The 18,190-nt window shown below is 32.5% G+C and overlaps 1 protein-coding gene and 1 non-coding gene across 2 annotated transcripts in view; both read left to right on the forward strand.

Annotated features, from left to right (window-relative positions):
• The window catches only part of Adamts19 (ADAM metallopeptidase with thrombospondin type 1 motif 19), a 258,371-nt gene that overhangs the window by 63,335 nt on the left and 176,846 nt on the right, over positions 1-18,190 (forward strand). Inside the window, exon 7 of the mRNA XM_027949358.3 lies at positions 16,540-16,583. Coding sequence (XP_027805159.2) covers positions 16,540-16,583 — 44 coding nt within the window. The remainder of the gene's footprint in view (positions 1-16,539; positions 16,584-18,190) is intronic.
• Positions 12,378-12,450, forward strand: Trnaa-ugc (transfer RNA alanine (anticodon UGC)). Its single transcript has one exon. It is a non-coding gene; the product is annotated as a tRNA-Ala (tRNA).

Consider the following 18,190-nt stretch of genomic DNA (forward strand, 5'->3'; position numbering starts at 1 on the left):
TGCTAACCTTGAACTTTGGAGTAGGAGAATTGCAGGCATGTGCTACCATGCCCAATGGTCTGCAGGCCTTTTTGGTAGAAATTGAAAAGCTTATTCCAGTACTTTTATTTGGAGATTCAAATGAACTAGAGGAACCAAAGCAGTATTGAAGAACAAATTCGGTGGACTTTCACCATCTGATTTCAAAATTTACCATAAAGTTTTGTTAATCAAGAAAGTCGAGTTTTGAAAATTAATCATATGTATCAATGAAACAGAAAAAGCCATCTGGAAGTAGACTAATGCACAGGTGTGTAACTGATTTTCAATAAAGCCAGCAATATAATTCAACACTATGAAGATAGTCTATTCCTCAAATGATATTCAAATATCTGAACCTCTGCATGACAAAACATGAGTGTCAACCCTATTGAACATAATTTTAATATAGAATCATAAGCTTAAAGATGAAAGCTACAACTATAAAACTTTAAGTAAAATAAGAAACTGAAATCTTCATTAACAGAAGGCAATGCTTTCTTAGGATGCAAAAAAGCACAAATAGACATGTTAATATCAAAATTAAAGCATTCTCATATTTGAAAGACTACATTTGAAAATGAAAACCAAAAAATGTGATAATTGCCATATATATGCTATATATGTGTGTGTATGTATGTGTGTGTGTGTGTGTGTGTGTGTGTGTATATATATATAAACAGGAACTTGTATCCAGAGCATATATATGCACATGTATATGTACAAACATACGTATAAACATATAAAACTCGTAGAGTTCAGAAAAATAAAAAGAAATATGAATCTCCAATAAATATATAAAGAGATGCTCAGCATCACTAATAATCCGTAAAATGAAAATTAAATTTTCATTCATTCAAATGACTTCAGTTTTTAAAATTGAAAACACCCAATGATGATGAGGATAGATATAGAACACTCCTAAACTAGAGGGATGATAAAAAGGTTCAAGCATGTGTAATAACAGTATTTTCTTTAAAAGTTAGGCATTTGTTGGCTATATAACTCAGATCAGATTCTGGATAGTTATCAAAGAAAAACAAAAACATTTATTCCTAGAGAAACTTGTAACTGAGAATTTTTGGTAGTTCTAGGTAACTTAAGTGTCTATTTACCAGTGAGTGGATATGTTGTCATATATTCATACAGTTGAACCATCTTCATCAAACTGTTGATAAACACACATCATGAATAAGTGTTAAAACATTATGTTGAGTGAAAAAGTTAAATTAAAAACAGAGATCAGAAGGATGATTCTATTTATATAAAGTTGTAGAACAGGCAGAATTAATCTGTGGTTTCAGATGTTGCTTTCTCTAAGTATAGGGTAAAATTGCAAACAGGCATGCCCGAGGGAAACTTCTGCAGTGATGGAGATGCTGTATATCTTGCTTTGAACACATGCACTTATACATTCCTCAAAATTTATCAGAATTTGTGCATTTTATGTAAATTTTACCACAATAGAGTTGATTAAAAGAAAGTACACTAGTGAATTGAAATTGGAGAGAAGGAAGACCTACACTGATGGAGCAGAAAACTGTGGCAATATGATTTGAATCCAGAGTAGAACAAGGTCCAGATTATGCAGATTGTAAATGCCACAATAAAGAGTTTTTTTCCTCATTTAAGAGCAAGGAGAAGCATCTCTGTATGTTTAAGCAAGACATTAACAATATTGGATTTGTGTCAAAATATGGCAATTCTGGTTGTAGTGTGGAGAATAGTCTAACGACAGAACTTGTTGATGTCTTCGACCATTTAGAAGGTCATCGCCCTCGTCCATTGTGAAAGATATTCATGTAGCTTTGATTGTGACAGAGATATGAAATAGCAAAAATTAATAAAATGGGATGATTGAATAGAAATGATCTATGTTTTTGCAAATACTAGCTATTGATCTTCAGTTCATTAATTATCCTGAGTCTCTTATTATCAATAAAATAAGGATAGTGGTACAAGATAATGAATGTAAGTTGTAACACCTAGCATGCAGTGAACATTCATTATTTTTTTTTTCCAAAAGTAAATAATTGAATAAGATTCTGGCCAGGTGCGGTGGCACACGCCTGTAATCCCAGCGGCTCAGGAGGCAAAGACAGGAGGATTGTGAATTCAAAACCAGCCTCAGCAAAAAGCAAGGCACTAAGCAACTCAGTGACACCCAGTCTCTAAATAAAAAAAAAAAAAATACAAAATAGGGCTGGGGATGTGGCTCAGTGGTCACTTGAGTTCAATCCTTGGTACCAAACAAAAAAAGATCCTGTATAAATTTTTATTAATGAGGCAGGCATAATATCATGCATATCTTTTGTTTAATCTTCATATTATTTCATTATGTTATAAATGCTTTTAATTGATAATTTTATCAGCCCTGGACTAGAATTCACTTTTCTTATTTATAAAATTATTTTCCTATTCTATATTGTCTTAGATGCATTTGAGAATCAACATTCATTTTTGAAAATAAACTAATGATTTAGAGCACTTATGAAATTAACTTTTAACATATTAAACATTACCAGTCATAATTTACAAACAGGTTAAGATTAATTTAAATGAGAAAATAATTTGTGAAACTTGTGACATTTCAAAATTGTGAAATGAATAATAGTTCCTTTTTCTTCTGTTAGCTCTTTACATCCAGTGAAAATTTATTTAATAATTTACACTTTGTATTTCTGTAGACTCAGCCTTATTTGCCCTGGGATTTTCACTGTAGGCTTACTGATGAATTCAATGAAGTATTGAAACTTGAAAAGTTTTATTTGCTATAAAGAATGTAAGTGTACTTTGTATATGAAAGCTACTGCAAAACTATTGGATTTTTAAATATTTTAAAATCTTAAAAAAATTTTTTTATTTGTAAATAAATATCACACAATATCTTCATTTTGTTTATTTACTTTTTCTATATGGTGCTGGGAATCGAACCCAGTGCCTCACAAGTGCTAAGCAAGCACTCTACCACTGAGCCGCAAATTGAATTTTGACTAAATAATTCATATTGGACTAACTTACTTCCCCAATTCTATTAGTTTATTAGGTATGATATTTGCTACATGATAAAGAATGAAAGAACAAACAGTTAAGTTTTTCAAATTACCAAATAAACTTATGTTTAAAAAATGGCAGATAATTATTCTTTTTTCAGATTAATTTAGCTATTACTTGGTTTTATTTTTTCAGCATTAAGTAAATTGATGGATAGAAAGGTAATGAGAAAATAAATGAGTGGCCATGATAACTTCCTACACAAAGGGACAGCAAAATAAAAGGCAGAAATTTGAATTAGCAAGTATTTCAAATTCAAAGGAAGATTAAAATGTGAATGGAAAGTAGCAAGACCCATGAGGTAGAAAAGCAATGTCTTTAATCCTAGTTAGTCTTATTATAAGTCGTGTCACCTAGACAAGTTGTTTGGCCTCACTGATCTTTAGTTTATCCTCTGAGAAATGGGTATAACATCTCTTCTACAGGATGTCAGACTCACTAGATATGATGGGCTTAATAAAAACTAACGCTGTGCTTGACCCATAGTAAGCGCTCAATTTCAATAGCTAGGATTATTTTTGATACATTGAAGAACAGGGAACAGGATGGACAAAGGCAGGATGCACAAGAAAAACAGCATGGACATGTGTGAAGACTTTCTGATTTTACTCTGTATTTCTATACTGGTTTTCCTTTAATCCCATGCCTATGTGTGGAGTAAAGAATGATTTCAATATATTACACTAACTATTGGAATTCACAGCCAGTTTCAGTGATTGATGACCTCCAGGGATTTATTTTTTTCAAAGAATGTAATTATCCTACTCTTTATTTTCTGGAGAAATCATTCATTTTATCAGCTTTTCAGTAAACAGTTTCTATTGTGTATTTCCTGGAGGAAGAAAAGAACCACAGGAAATAACTGCATTTTAAAGGATAAGAGTCGCTTTTCCCCCTGGAGAGCTTTCAACATATTCTCTGTACTGCACAGAAAAGTCCTTTTTTCTGAGAATTCATTGAGTTTGCTTTATGTGTATTGCATTGGATACTGTTTCACTTAATAGTCTCTATTTAACTTTATACTGATAAAAATATGATATAATTTTCATATCTAATTATGTAAAATACAATATTAGATTAAATACTTAATTTTGGGGGAGGAGGGTTGTACTAGGGATTGAACTTGAGGGGGACTCAATTTCTGAGCCATATCCCCAGCCCTATTTTGTATTTTATTTAGAGACAGGGTCTCACTGAGTTACTTAGCACCTTGCTGTTGCTGAGGCTGGCTTTGAACTAGCGATCCTCCTGCCTTAGCTTCCTGAGCCACTGGGAATGCAGGCATGAGCCACCACACTCAGTGAGATCAAATAATTTTCAAAAGGAAAAGCAAGTTTATAGTTTTTTAAAATAATGGCCATACTAGTTTTTTTTTTTTCTGCAGGATTATCAGCAAAATAAAACCTAAATTAATTTCAGAATATTTAATGAGTAACTAAAACTTAATTCCTTTATTTTATTTTCACAGATCTCTATATTCTTTTTTTTTTCTTGGTGCTGGTGATTGAACCCAGGGCCTTGTACATGCATGCAAGACAAGCACTCTACCACTCTACCAACTGAGCTATATCCCCAACCCCTCTATATTCTTTTTAATCTATCAAAAAAAAAAAAAACATGATTTTTTTTCTTTTCTTTTTTTTTAATGGACGAGGTCTCCTTAATGAAATTTCAGAGTGACAAGATAGATTTAGAAAGATCATGTGATTGAATGTACAGTCCATTTTTAATCAGTTTATTTTGGGGTTATTCTAATTAGGAATCCAGCTTACATTAAAATTTACTATGTTTATGGCTTTGAGCTTTTTTCTTAATCATGTTAACAAATTTTAAACTTTGCTTCAATATCAAAAAAGTTATTTATGATTTGCTTCTAGAAAAATGACAAAGTAGTTACTTTAATGAACATTACTACAATTTTCAGTGAACACATAGACCTTACTTTTGCATTGTTAATTTAAATATTGTATGTCACATTTATTTTGTAGAAAACATTTTATAAATATATATTTTATAGTGTTAAATATATTGCTTAAAAAATTGATAGTGCCATTAGCAATATCTATGACTAATTATGAGCCCATAAAGTATCACATGCTTAACTTGAATTTCTAACTTGATTGACCACCATTCTAATATAGAGAATTTAGAAATTTTAGAATGTATGAAACATATATGGATTCTATATATTTATTTCTAGATTGATGAATGGAATCTGTCTTCCTTTTTTATAGTAGTAGATTTGGGAAATATGTCTTCCTGGACTGTATAAGAGAATAATCATAATTTGAGAACTAAATTATATTTTTCTTACTACAAATTCGATATACTTATTATGGAAATTTGACAAATACAAGAATAAAGATAAAAATTAGCCTATTACCTCACAACCTAGGAAGAAATATGGTTAACATTTTTTGGTATATTTCTTGTTTTATTGCCTAAAAAGCACATATTTCAAGTAATTAATATTTATAGGAAAGATTTTTTTCTCCCTGCCAATACTATGATGTTTATTTCATTTTTATTTATATTTTTCTCTTTAATGGTCTAAAAATTAAGTAGAAAAAACCCTTTAAGACTCCTCTTAAAATTGTAAGCTTATTTTTTTTTATATGAGAAAGCTTAAAATACCAACATTCTTAACTAACTACTCTTCATCATTACCTCCTTTGTTGCTAGCCTTCCCTAGCTGTACAGAGGTATTCTTAAAGAAAGACAAGAAGAAGAAAAAAATAAAAAGCAATGTGATGTGTTTCACATATACAAGAAACAAAAATAATGTAAAAACAACTGGTTGTTTATCAGTGCAGTTATGAAACAAACATCATAATTGGAGTTGAAATCTTCATTTTATGTACAGTTTATATTCCTCATTTCCCTTAAAAATCAAACATTTGCTTGTGCTAAATAGTCTCTATGAAATGTTGTAGTATAATTCTGTTTCTTTTTTCAAAGTAATACATATTCTCATAGTTGAAGTTTAAAAGTGAGTTTTAAACATATTCTTATAAGCATATTCTCATGGCAAGAGATAAACACTTCAATATTTATAGTAAATTACCATTTAGCCAACTCCCACTCTCATTCTCTTACCCTAAGGTATCCTATGCTAACAGTTTGTATGTAAAGAACATTGTTTTATATTATACAACATTTTATTTCTGTATTTTTTTTTCAATTTAAATTAGGTCTTCAGAGTCTTTTTGTGTCATTCATTGTGTAAGTCAGAAAAATGTCCTTGAATGTATCCATGTCCTAATCTTTAAAACCATGAATATGTCACCTTTCATGACAAAATGGATTTTGCATATGTGATTAAATTAAGGATCTTGAGTTGAGGAGATTATTCAGTATAATCTGAGAGAGTACAATGTAATAATAAGAGTCCTAAATTGTGGAAGAAGGAGGAAGTATTTTAGAGTCAGAGAGGGACCGGAGGATGACACACAGCTGGCTTTACTATGGATAAAGGACTCATAAGCCAATGAAGGCAGGTAGTGTTTGGAACCAGGAAAAGAGAGTAGATTATATTCTAGACACTCTAGAAGAATTGCAACCCTGATGAAACCTTGATTTTAGCCCAGAAAGATCTATATTCAGCTTCCCTCTAGAACTATAAGAGAATAAATTTGTTTTGCTTTGAGCCATTAAGTTTGTTGTCATTTGTTATAGCAGCAACAGGAAACCCATACATTCATATGGGTCTGTATCCTTTGGAAGGAGGTTCAGAGAAAGTATATATTTATTTAGTTAACAAAGTATTTGCTCTATCAAGAGGAATACATATATAAAATGTTGATAGACACCGACAAACTGTTCTTTACTCACCATGGAGGATCACTCTTTCTCCATATCTCTGCTTCCAGGGCCATAGCAGTGAAAATCAGCTCACTAAAGGGAATTATATTTCTCAGTGACTTAATGTTGTTTTGTCAGGAAAGTCTAAATGAATGTTTTGTGTAATTGAAAAGGGGGGAGAGATCTTTTATTAGTTAGTATAAATGTAATGGTGGTCCCGTGCAATGACACATGTAGGAGGAGGCTGAGGCAGGAGGATCACCAGTTCAAAGCCAATCTCAGCAAAAGGAAGGCACTAAGCCACTCAGTGAGCCCCTGTCTCTATATAAAATACAAAATGGGGCTGGGAATGTGGATCTTTGGTTGAGTGCCTCTGAGTTTAATCCCTGGTGCTCCCTCCAACCCCCAAATAAATCTAATGGTGGTTAGATATTTAACTTTATAAGTATGTTGTAAAAAATAAAATCAGAAAAATATTATCTCCATGGATCTCATGTTCTTATCTGTATTTGTCAGGTTAAACTCATAACCAGGTTCAGTTTCTAGTGAAAGCTCCTCTTAGATAATTATTAATTTTTTTGTGCTATATGAACACATCACTGGGAAAGATGTTTAGCTCAGGGATTAATTTTGGTCTCAGCTAAAATGCATAATGTTCTTATAAATCCAAACCTATCTGAGGTAATATATTTGTCAAATTCTTCTGTGTGATACTATAAAGTAAATAGTTTAAAGCTGACTTAGTGCTGTGGGATCATAGTAACAAAAAACATAAAACACATTTTCCCAACTGTCAACTCTATGATTTCTTAGCATAATTTTCACATTTCTCTCTGAAATCATAGAGAAGGCATAAGCCTCTGTCTCATGAAAATTCTCTTTAATTTAAAATTCAATTTTATTTGTGATGTTTTTTGCCTTTCGTATTTATTGAAATGCTTTTGGTTTATGAAAAACACTTCTAAAAGTTGGTTTCAAATGAATGCCACTGGCAAGTAAGATAGAAAATTTAATAAAATATGGAAATGGCAGAAATAATCTTGATTTAATACAAATCACAGAATAATTTTTGAATGACTCATTTATAGGTATATCCTAGGGCACTATAAAACTCCACAGTGAGACTCATTCTCAGATGCATCTTCATTCTTGGAAATTAAGACTACATTTCTTTTTTTCCAATATAAATCATAACTTACACAGAATTTATTGGCCTTCTCATTTGTCCAAGTCTAACGGTATCATTTCCATAAACTCACATAATGAAACTCTCTGTCTGCAGACTCTGTGTACGGGAGCCCCAAATGAGAATACCTGAATATAGGTCTGGGAGCAAACAAATCTCTATCCCCCACCCCACAAAACCAATCCCTGAACATTAAGTTAGGAATAAATTCTTTTGGTCCTAGAAGGAAACTGATAATTAAGAATCTAAGACTAAGAATTATAGTTTTATTTGAAGTTTATTAATGCTGTTGGCAATTTATTTTTCAATTTTAGTGAGAGATGTTTCCAGCTTTAGGATAAAAGAACATGGTTTTTTTTTTTTGTTGTTGTTGTTTGTTTTTTAATAATGTGCTTTATTCATTTGTTTGCAAAGTGAATACGAATTGGCTGTGTGGGGATCTTCAAGCCCTTGACATTAAGCAGTGCCTTTGCCATAGTTTTATCATGCTGTTCAGTTACAGATGAAATCCCTTGGTTCTCATTATGTAAATCAAATAGTCATGTTGCAGCCTCATACATCATGATATGATGTATTATATGTTTAGAAGAAACACATAAAATCTCTTTTCCCCTACATCTGAATATACTTTACACTCAGTGATTCTTGGCCTTAAGGTGAACATTTGATTTTATGTGATTCTTTGATTTGCTGCATTACCATCTTATTCAATATCATCTCTTGGGGTGTTTCTTTCTCCATTTGTTTGCTGGCAACGATAGAGAAATTGAACTCTCTACTATTTAAGATAATTCCTAGGCTTTTTTTTTCCTCACTGACCCTAAGGAATTTATCACATGTGTCATACTGTCCTGTCCCTTCAGAGATGAAGCCCGTTTTATCTAAATTTGTGTCTTTCCCTCTATCCATTACTTGGCATATAAGAAACTTGGCGAATTTCATCACATCCAAGGGAAGCAGTTATGCACTGGGCATAGTAGAAGGAACCATTTACATTGTTGCATATGCACATGTTCCCCTAGATTGTATAGTGCTCAACCTGTGCTTCTAGGCATGGTATCTCTGATAATTTTGAGTTTTTGCAAACATACTAAACAAATTTTGTGATTTACTAATCACAAATATGCCAGAAAACCTTTTCCTTTCCTCTTCCTCTATAATTATGTTCAGACTCTGGTATATTATGCCAACAGGGAAATACATTTTTCAATATCATTTGGATTTAGTTTAAGCCAATGTAGATAGGGATCTACATTGCCTAATTTTAGTGCCATAAAAAGGGTTTTTTTTTTTTTTTCCTTCCTTATATTGGTAGGTGGGAAAGAATCTGTGTAATTCTCAGAGTCAAAGGAAAAACTGAAGAATCAAGTCCAAGGGAAGATATGAAGAGGGAAACTGTAGGAATCTCATCCACTGAGATTAGAAAACTGCGGGCCATTCACATTCTCTTATTAGAACATCCATTTTATGTCTTCTAAAATAATAGGTTTTGGCTTAGGGAAAAATTCTGTGATGAGAAGTTAATGACTGGAATATTCTGACCAGAAAATATGAGGTAATAGAAGGTGGCTTCCTAGTGTACAAATGCTAGGAGGTAGGGATGGGGTTGTGGTTTGTCTCAGTTAGTGACATGGAACCACTCAGATTTTTGAAAACTCTTATTAACCATGGGAATAACTGTTATGATTGAGAGCAGTCTTGTTTTGCTTAGACTTTTAAAGTTGTCCATTTTGTATCTTGTATATAGAAGGATATGTTGACTTCTAGTTTATCTTAGAAGAAGGTTAGGGAATGGTAGTTACAGTGGTTACAGTTATAGGATAAAATATCATTGTATCTTCTCTCTTTATTTGGAGTGTTCCTTCAAATTTTGGAATGTGTTTTCAGAAAGAACTTTTTTTAAACAACAAAAGGCATAGGTACTAAAACTCCCACTGTAGACAGACAATCTGATTATTTAGGTACTCAACATTTCGTTTTTTTTTTTATTACTATTTCCTTTCTGTAATTAACAAAAACAAATACACCTTGTCACATGCATTCAGTCAGTACAGTAGACCAGTAAGACATATGCAGTCATATTAGGATTATCTATTCAATACACAAAAATGAAACGGACATTAAAGTATCAAGTATTAACAGCCGAGTTTCATTTATCCAGGATGGGTTATCTAGTATATCAATTTGCCAGAATAAAAATTTTGAAAAAAAAATGTTTACATGATACACTCTAGGACACCTTACACTACTACTCCTGTTTTCTGGAAGCACACAGGAATTAGTGGACAACACATTCTCCTGTGTACTACTGTGTTTTCTGCATCTTGGGAGTGGCTCACTCCCTTGCCCATTAGATAAGAGGCCTGTGCAGTGGGTTGTAGGCCTCTATAGAGCAAAGGCACCTCTGGAATACCTTAGAAAGGTAGGTAAAGGAGGGAAAAGGCATGACCGCCAAAGCAGATCAAGGCAAGGGGAAGGGGTAATGCACAAGAGGGCCCGGGTCCCTACCTTAGTAGAGTCCTAATGAAATAAGGGAGAAGTATTCTCTGCTAAGAAACCTGCAGAAACAATAAATTTCCTAGTGATCCTCATGAAGCAATTCATTGGATAAGCTATCATACTTGATTTAATATTTTATATACAGCTGCAGAATGATAAAGGTCTTGTTAAGTACTGGGTGTGACTTAAATGAATGGAGTTTATATTAAGTCCCTTGGAGTCTTGTTTTACAAAGATATTGCTTCAGGTTGTGTTTTAGCTTCTGTATGCCAACCTGACCCTTCTCCCTATTATTCTTAAATTCAAGAGTTCACTCTCTCTTTCACAGAATCATCTGTCAAGCATTTGCCAGAGAAATGAACAATTTTAACAGTTAATTTTTTATTAAATTACTAAAATACTTAATTTTCTAGTCTATTTATACCCATGACTGTCCACATACTTCTTTTTGTCTGTAACATTTTGGAAGAAAAACAATAGCAATATTGTAGCAATTACTAATTTTTATAATAACTTATAACTGACATGATTTCTACCTGTTGGAAGATCTTTGCAAAAATATTAAATGTTAATTTAGGTAAATGTGAACATTTTATTGAGGCAGGTAGAATTTTAAAGAATTTGGTCAAAATTTATTGCATGATATAAAATAGTACAATAAAATAAGGTCTATATGACTTGATTCTGTATATTAAACTCTAAGATTAACAATATGCCAGTCTTTTGTTTTACTATGTTTAATATCTATAGGACAGATCAAGATCGAGTTCATTTCTTTTAATTACATGGTTATCTGCCTGACAAGACAATCAGAAAATTTTCTCATTTTAGACATCTATAAGCTATAGAAAAAATACGTGAAACATCCTTTCATGTGCACACATAAGTCAAAAAGAGCCATGGCAGCAAATGTAGTCAGCAAATGTAGATGAAAAATAATAAAATTTCCAGAAAATAAATATGATATTTACACTTTAAATTTCAAATTCCAAGTTAAAGATGTAGCTGAAGAAAGCACCTGTAGAAAGGATAGTAGATTTTTGGGATTCTCCACAGATTGGTGAAACAATCTGAATGCAGACAGTGACTGAGAGTTTATAGATGTCAGAAAGAGCACAAAGGACATAGTCCTAAAGGAGTTCTAGGATAAGAGAGTAGAGAGAATGTCAGAGATAACAGTTTTTGTGTTTTCAGTTTTTCAGATTGAAAAATAAACCAAATATCAAAGAAGAGAAATAAAAACAATATCAGCATTCAGATACTTCTAGGTGGAACTGAAGAACTACAAAGATAAAAATAAACATTAAAACTAACTGGAGACCAAATGTAGGAAAGAAGAGAAAAAAATGTGATGGCAGACTTCTAATCCATTTTTAGGAGTGCTAGAAAAAAAGAAGTAATATCTTTGGTGTACTGATAATAAAGTCACCTCCTGCTATGCTATGAATAAATGAAAAATAATAAAAATGAAGGACAAAACTGAGAAGTTTACTATTCACAGTCTTCATGAAAGCATGCACTTAAAAATAATGTGCCATTGGGCTGGGGATGTGGCTCAAGCGGTAGTGCGCTTGCCTGGCATGCGTGGGGCGCTTGGTTCGATCCTCAGCATCACATAAAAATAAAATACAGATGTTGTGTCCACCGAAAACTAAAAAATAAATATTAAAAAAAATTCTCCCTCTTTAAAAAAAAAATAATGTAAATATACAAGTTATAACTGAGAAAACGCTTTCTAAATACATAAGAAAATTGCCAAATAAGCACTGATGGTTTAGAAACTTCTAATTTGAGATCTTAAAAAATCAAGATAGGGTCTGGAAATGTAGCTCAGTTGGTAGAGTGCTTGCCTTGCATGCACAAGGGCCTGGGTTCAATCCCCAGCACCACCAAAAAAAAAAAAAAAAAAAAAAAAAAAAAATCAAGGCAGGACTCCAGTATCAGATTTAAAAATATGAAAGATTGAGGAAGAGATTTGATTAAAAACACAATATGGCTGGGTGCAGTGACTCACACCCATAATCCCAGTGGCTACAGAGGCTGGGATGGTAGAGTCATGTGTTCAAAACCAGCCTCAGCAACTTGGCGAGGCCCTAGGGAACTCAGTGAGATCCTGTCTCTAAATAAAATACAAAATGGGGCTGGGGATGTGGGTCAGTTGTTAAGCACCCTAGGATCAATCCTCGCACCCCAAAAATAAAAAATAAAAAAATTAACAATAAAAAAATTAAAAGCACAATATGTCCTTGTGTTTTTTTTAGAAGGTGACTATAGGAGATAATTTTTAGCTTTCAACACTTAAAGTTTTTTTTTTTTTATTACTTGTTCAAAACATTACAAAGCTCTTGACATATCATATTTCATGCATTAGATTCAAGTTGGTTATGAACTCCCAATTTTACCCCAAATACAGATTGCAGAATCACATCGGTTGCACATCCACATTTTTACATAATGCCCTATTAGTAACTGTTGTATTCTGCTACCTTTCCTATCCTCAACTATCCCCCCTCCCCTCCCCTCCCATCTTCTCTCTCTACCCCATCTACTGTAATTCATTTCTCTCCTCGTTTATTTTCCCATTCCCCTCACAACCTCTTATATGTAAGTTTGTATAACAATGAGGGTCTCCCTCCATTACCATGCAATTTCCCTTTTCTCTCCCTTTGCCTCCCACCTCATGTCTCTGTTTAATGTTAATCTTTTCTTCCTGCTCTTCCTCCCTGCTCTGTTCTTAGTTGCTCTCATTATATCAAAGAAGACTTTTGGTATTTGTTTTTTAGGGATTGGCTAGCTTCACTAAGCATAATCTGTTCTAGTGCCATCCATTTCCCTGCAAATTCCATGATTTCGTCATTTTTTAGTGCTGCGTAATGCTCCATGGTGTATAAATGCCACATTTTTTTTATCCATTCATCTATTGAAGGGCATCTGGGTTGGTTCCACAGTCTAGCAATTGTGAATTGTGCTGCTATGAACATCGATGTGGCAGTATCCCTGTAGTACGCTCTTTTAAGGTCTTCAGGGAATAGTCCGAGAAGGGCAATAGCTGGGTCAAATGGTGGTTCCATTCCCAGCTTTCCCAGAAATCTCCATACTGCTTTCCAAATTGGCTGCACCAGTTTGCAGTCCCACCAGCAATGTACAAGAGTACCCTTTTCGCCACATCCTCGCCAGCACTTGTTGTTGTTTGACTTCATAATGCGGTAGGCAGAATAATGTTCTCCCCCAAATGTCCATGCTCTAATCTCCAAAATCTTAAAAAAATATTATATAACAGAAAAAATTTGTAGGTAAGTTTATGTTAAGGACCAGAATTATTAGTGTTGACCCAATACAATCCCAGGGTATAGGGGAGAGAGGCAGAGAGAGATGTGATGATGGGAGCAGGGATTGGAGGGAAGTTGGCTTGAAAAGGGACCACAGGTCAAGAAGTCTGGCAGCAGGGTTTCAGAACCAACATAGGTCTCTGTCAACACATGAATGGATAAATAGAGTGTGTATATGGACACAATGAAGATTTATTTAGCCATAAACAAGAATGAAGTTATGTCATTTAAAGGAAAATGGATGGTACTGGAGAGCAAAATAAGCAACTCAAATTAAGGATTGCTTTCTCTTATATGTGGAAGCCAGAGGGAAAAAAAAAGTAAAGAAAAAAGACCTTGTGAAAATAGGAGTTAAAAACCATTAGACTAGAGAAGGAGATGAAGGGAGGGAGGAGGAAAAGGAAGGGGATTATAGGGAATGGAATGGGACAAATTATGCATTGTGCATGTATGAATATGTCACATGAATCGCATTATCAAGTATAATTATAATGCACCAATTAAAAATTAAATGAAATTTGGCCACCTCTAGAAGTTGAAAAATGCAAGGTAAGTGACTCTCTCCTGGAGCTTCTTGGGAGTACACTACACTGCCAACACATTGATTTTAGTCCAGCAAAAATCATTTCAGATGTTACCACTGGACTGTAAGATAATAAATATGCATTACTTCTACCAAATAATAATTTTTGCAGCAGAAACAGGAAACTAATGGATTCTTTTTTAAAATGTAAATGTAGCCATACATGAAACACAATTTAATATTGCTTTAAAGCACTTTTAGATAAAAGAGAGGGAAATAAAACTAAATAGGAAAGGAACAAAGAAATATAGCTTGGCAAATAGAGATCACAAGTAAGATTATAGACAAATCCAAATATAATAATAATAATAAGAAGAAGAAGAAGAAGAAGAAGAAAAGGAAGAAGAAAAGTTTAAATTTACTTTTAAGAATATTATATTAATAGATTAAATTTTTAACCATATGCTGTTTGCTGTAGACTCAAAATGAAATTTAAAAGTGAAAAAGAAGATTGGCTAAGCAAATAACCATGTATTACTAATATCTTAATATCTATCAATATCAGACATAATAATCTTTAACAAAGAAAATATAAGGGATAAATATGAATTTTACACAGTAATTCAAACAGTAATTTAAAACAACACAAAACAGTTTAAGTACTCAATAACTTAGCTTTGAAATAAACAAAGCAAAATTAGTAAATTACAAGAAGGAAAAGTCAAAAGAATTTATAACCACTCTGGATTTTCAGCAGTACTTCCTCAGCAACAGATGTATTGATCAATTCTAATTTGTTTATTATATTAATGAATTGCCTATCAGAACAGTAAATAGCTGAATCTAGTGAGCATGGATGGAACTGCTGCAAATATACAACATACGTTCAATCAAGCAAGGAAATTTGCAAAATTATATGTAGTTACCAAATCATAAATGTTTCTGATCAGCCAAACAGTTGTAACTGAAAACTTGCCATTTTAGTTATTAATATAGATATCCTTGGAGAGTTAGCGGAAGTATCATGCTAATATTTTGAAGTCATTTTTCTCATTTAGGAATGGCATTCAGATCCAATGAAAGAGGAATTTTCTTTTTAAAGATAGTTTTTATTTTCTCCTTCACACACATACATAGGAACGTTGTAATATTGTTTATAATAGTCAATGTTTAATAGAACCTAAATGCTCAACAATAGGAAATTGCTTATGTTATGGTAAAAGGATAGCAGCAATGGAAACAAATACACAGAAAAATGTAAATAGCTAAATTGACTGTTTACTCTATGCCTGGCATTATTTTAATGGCTTATATGATATAATTCACTCAACTTACACAATTAACATGTTTACATGTTTTATATGTTAAATCTTTTGACCTACATAATCAAACTATGTGATAAATTTTTATTACTTCTAAGTTTTAGATGAGGTGACTGAGGCACAAGAAGGTGAAGTGATTGCCTAAGAGTAAGAGGCACATAAAATGTTTTGATTTTTGTACAGCATGCTGTAAACTGCTTAATGATTAAGTTCTACTAAATTATGGTCTGTGAAATCCTAAGTAACTGGTAATAAGAGTGAAGTATTCCTAAGGAATGCTCTTCAAGATATAGTAAAATTGTAGAATGTTATTCATAGATAGATTCCACTTGTGTAAATACTAATTCCCTCAGGTCCTTATTGGAAGATTATTGGCCATTAAAATTATTTCTAATCTTATGATATAAAAATGTTATGCTGTTCTAAATTTTATACCTTACATTTAAAATTCCAATCTGAAAAATCTTTTTGTTATGTGAAGTAGAGATTTTTTAATAGTTATACAAGTGGAAAGCCATATCCAAACACTAGATACTATTTGTTTTAAAATAGAACATGCAATCTTGCAAAAACTTAAAACAAGAGACAATAATGTCTCAACATCAGATATAAATGTACCATGAAATCTTAATCTTCCATTTTTTAGAATTAATGATTAGTTAAATCTTATTCTGAATTTTATTTATTAAATACTTAGGGGATAAAAGATGTGTTTAATTAATCATAACTATTAAAATGAGTCACATGATGTCTACTGATTGTGCAAATAAATTTATCTTTACTTTGATTTTCTACTCTTCTTTCTAGGAAAGATTTCTGTGTACATAAAGATGAACCCTGTGACACTGTCGGTAAGTGTGTGTTAACATTTTCACATTTTGGGGGAATTCTGGAGACTTTGAATATATGGATGCTTTAAATATAGTAAAATATTTAGTGTGGAAGTTTTAAAGAAATATTTTAGAATGTTAGAGAAATATATATTCCACCAACATATTTAATCATTGGTTGATACTTCTGTTATTAATGAAATATGTTCAAGTCATGTATTAGCTATATATGGAGACAATTTTTAAATGATATGTTAAGACTATCATCAATTCTTTTTTGTTGACTTTCCAAAGATAAACACATACATTTGATAAAATTATATTGTTACTGGTAACTCAGGACAAAATATATTGATTTATTTTTCTGTTTTATGTGGTTGAAGTTACTTGCAGAGTGTATCAGAAGAAAGACCATCTAATTTGCCTGACTTGTAAGGATTCTTAGTGCATATAGCGGCAAATTTTCCATCTCTTAAATTGGATATCTAAAATCCGTAAAACATAACCATTCAACCAGTAGAATCTATGACTCACAGTTTTTCTAATTTTGATAGAATGGCCATACATATGTTTATATTTTAAAATAAATGCATCTATATAAAAATCAATTTACCTGTCCCAAAATACCCAAATATTGGTTTTTTTCCTATTTTAAGTCATATAGCTTTATGTAAAAAGGTATAATTGGTAAAATGTATTTGTATCATAATCTGGGGCATATCAAGTGGGCTTCATTTCTGAAGCATGATATTTTAAATTAACCATCTTTGTGGTGTCATTTGTTCATTGCAAAATGAATAATAAATAAAATGAATGAAATTAAATAGTTATGTGTATTTTAAAAATAATTCAAACTATTTCCTTTAACTTTAGTTCTCATTAACCTCCTTCTATGTTTAAAATCTTAGATAAAATGTTCAAAATAATTAAACTAATATAAAGTAGATGGTTATGAGGTGATTTGGAAATATGATGATGATGATGGGAATATTTGGTGCCTAAGGGACCAAGAGCATAAAGAGCTACACAGTTAGGGAGAAGCTGAACTGATTTACGGATGAAACTCCCAGTGTGACCTCACTAACCTGCTTTCTGCAGTTTTCTTCTATTCTTTCCTGAATCTCCAGAAATCAAAACTTGATGTAGTTTTAATCACCCTAACCATGGAAACATTTGATCATCAATAAAGCTTTTCTCAAAATAGGTACCTTTTCTTGCACTGACGTGATGTGCTATCTTCCCCTTCCTACAGACTCTCTCTTTAAAACGGGCAGATCGAGGTCTTGCTTTGCTTGACCAAATGAGAGAAATAACCATGTCAGGCAATATCTTTATGATTAGCCCAGGCCTATCCAGGGTTCATTTCAGGAGCCCACCTAAGCCAGCCACCATATAGGACTGTCCTGGATGGAACATGTGACCTCTGTTCTGATGGGCTCATTGAGCTGATAAAAGGAACATTTTAGTGGTTAGAATTACTTCCTAAATGTCCCCACTGTAAGTATGTATAATAATTGGAGAAATGCCACCATGATTACTATAACCACAATAGAAACCAGTGTTGGGATGAATCTGACTACCTACACTGCAGAAGGGGGAGGTGGACAGATCCTTCTCCTGGCTAACCT

The sequence above is a fragment of the Marmota flaviventris genome, chromosome 5, assembly GCF_047511675.1.
Source record: "Marmota flaviventris isolate mMarFla1 chromosome 5, mMarFla1.hap1, whole genome shotgun sequence".
NCBI classification, from domain to species: Eukaryota; Metazoa; Chordata; class Mammalia; order Rodentia; family Sciuridae; genus Marmota; species Marmota flaviventris.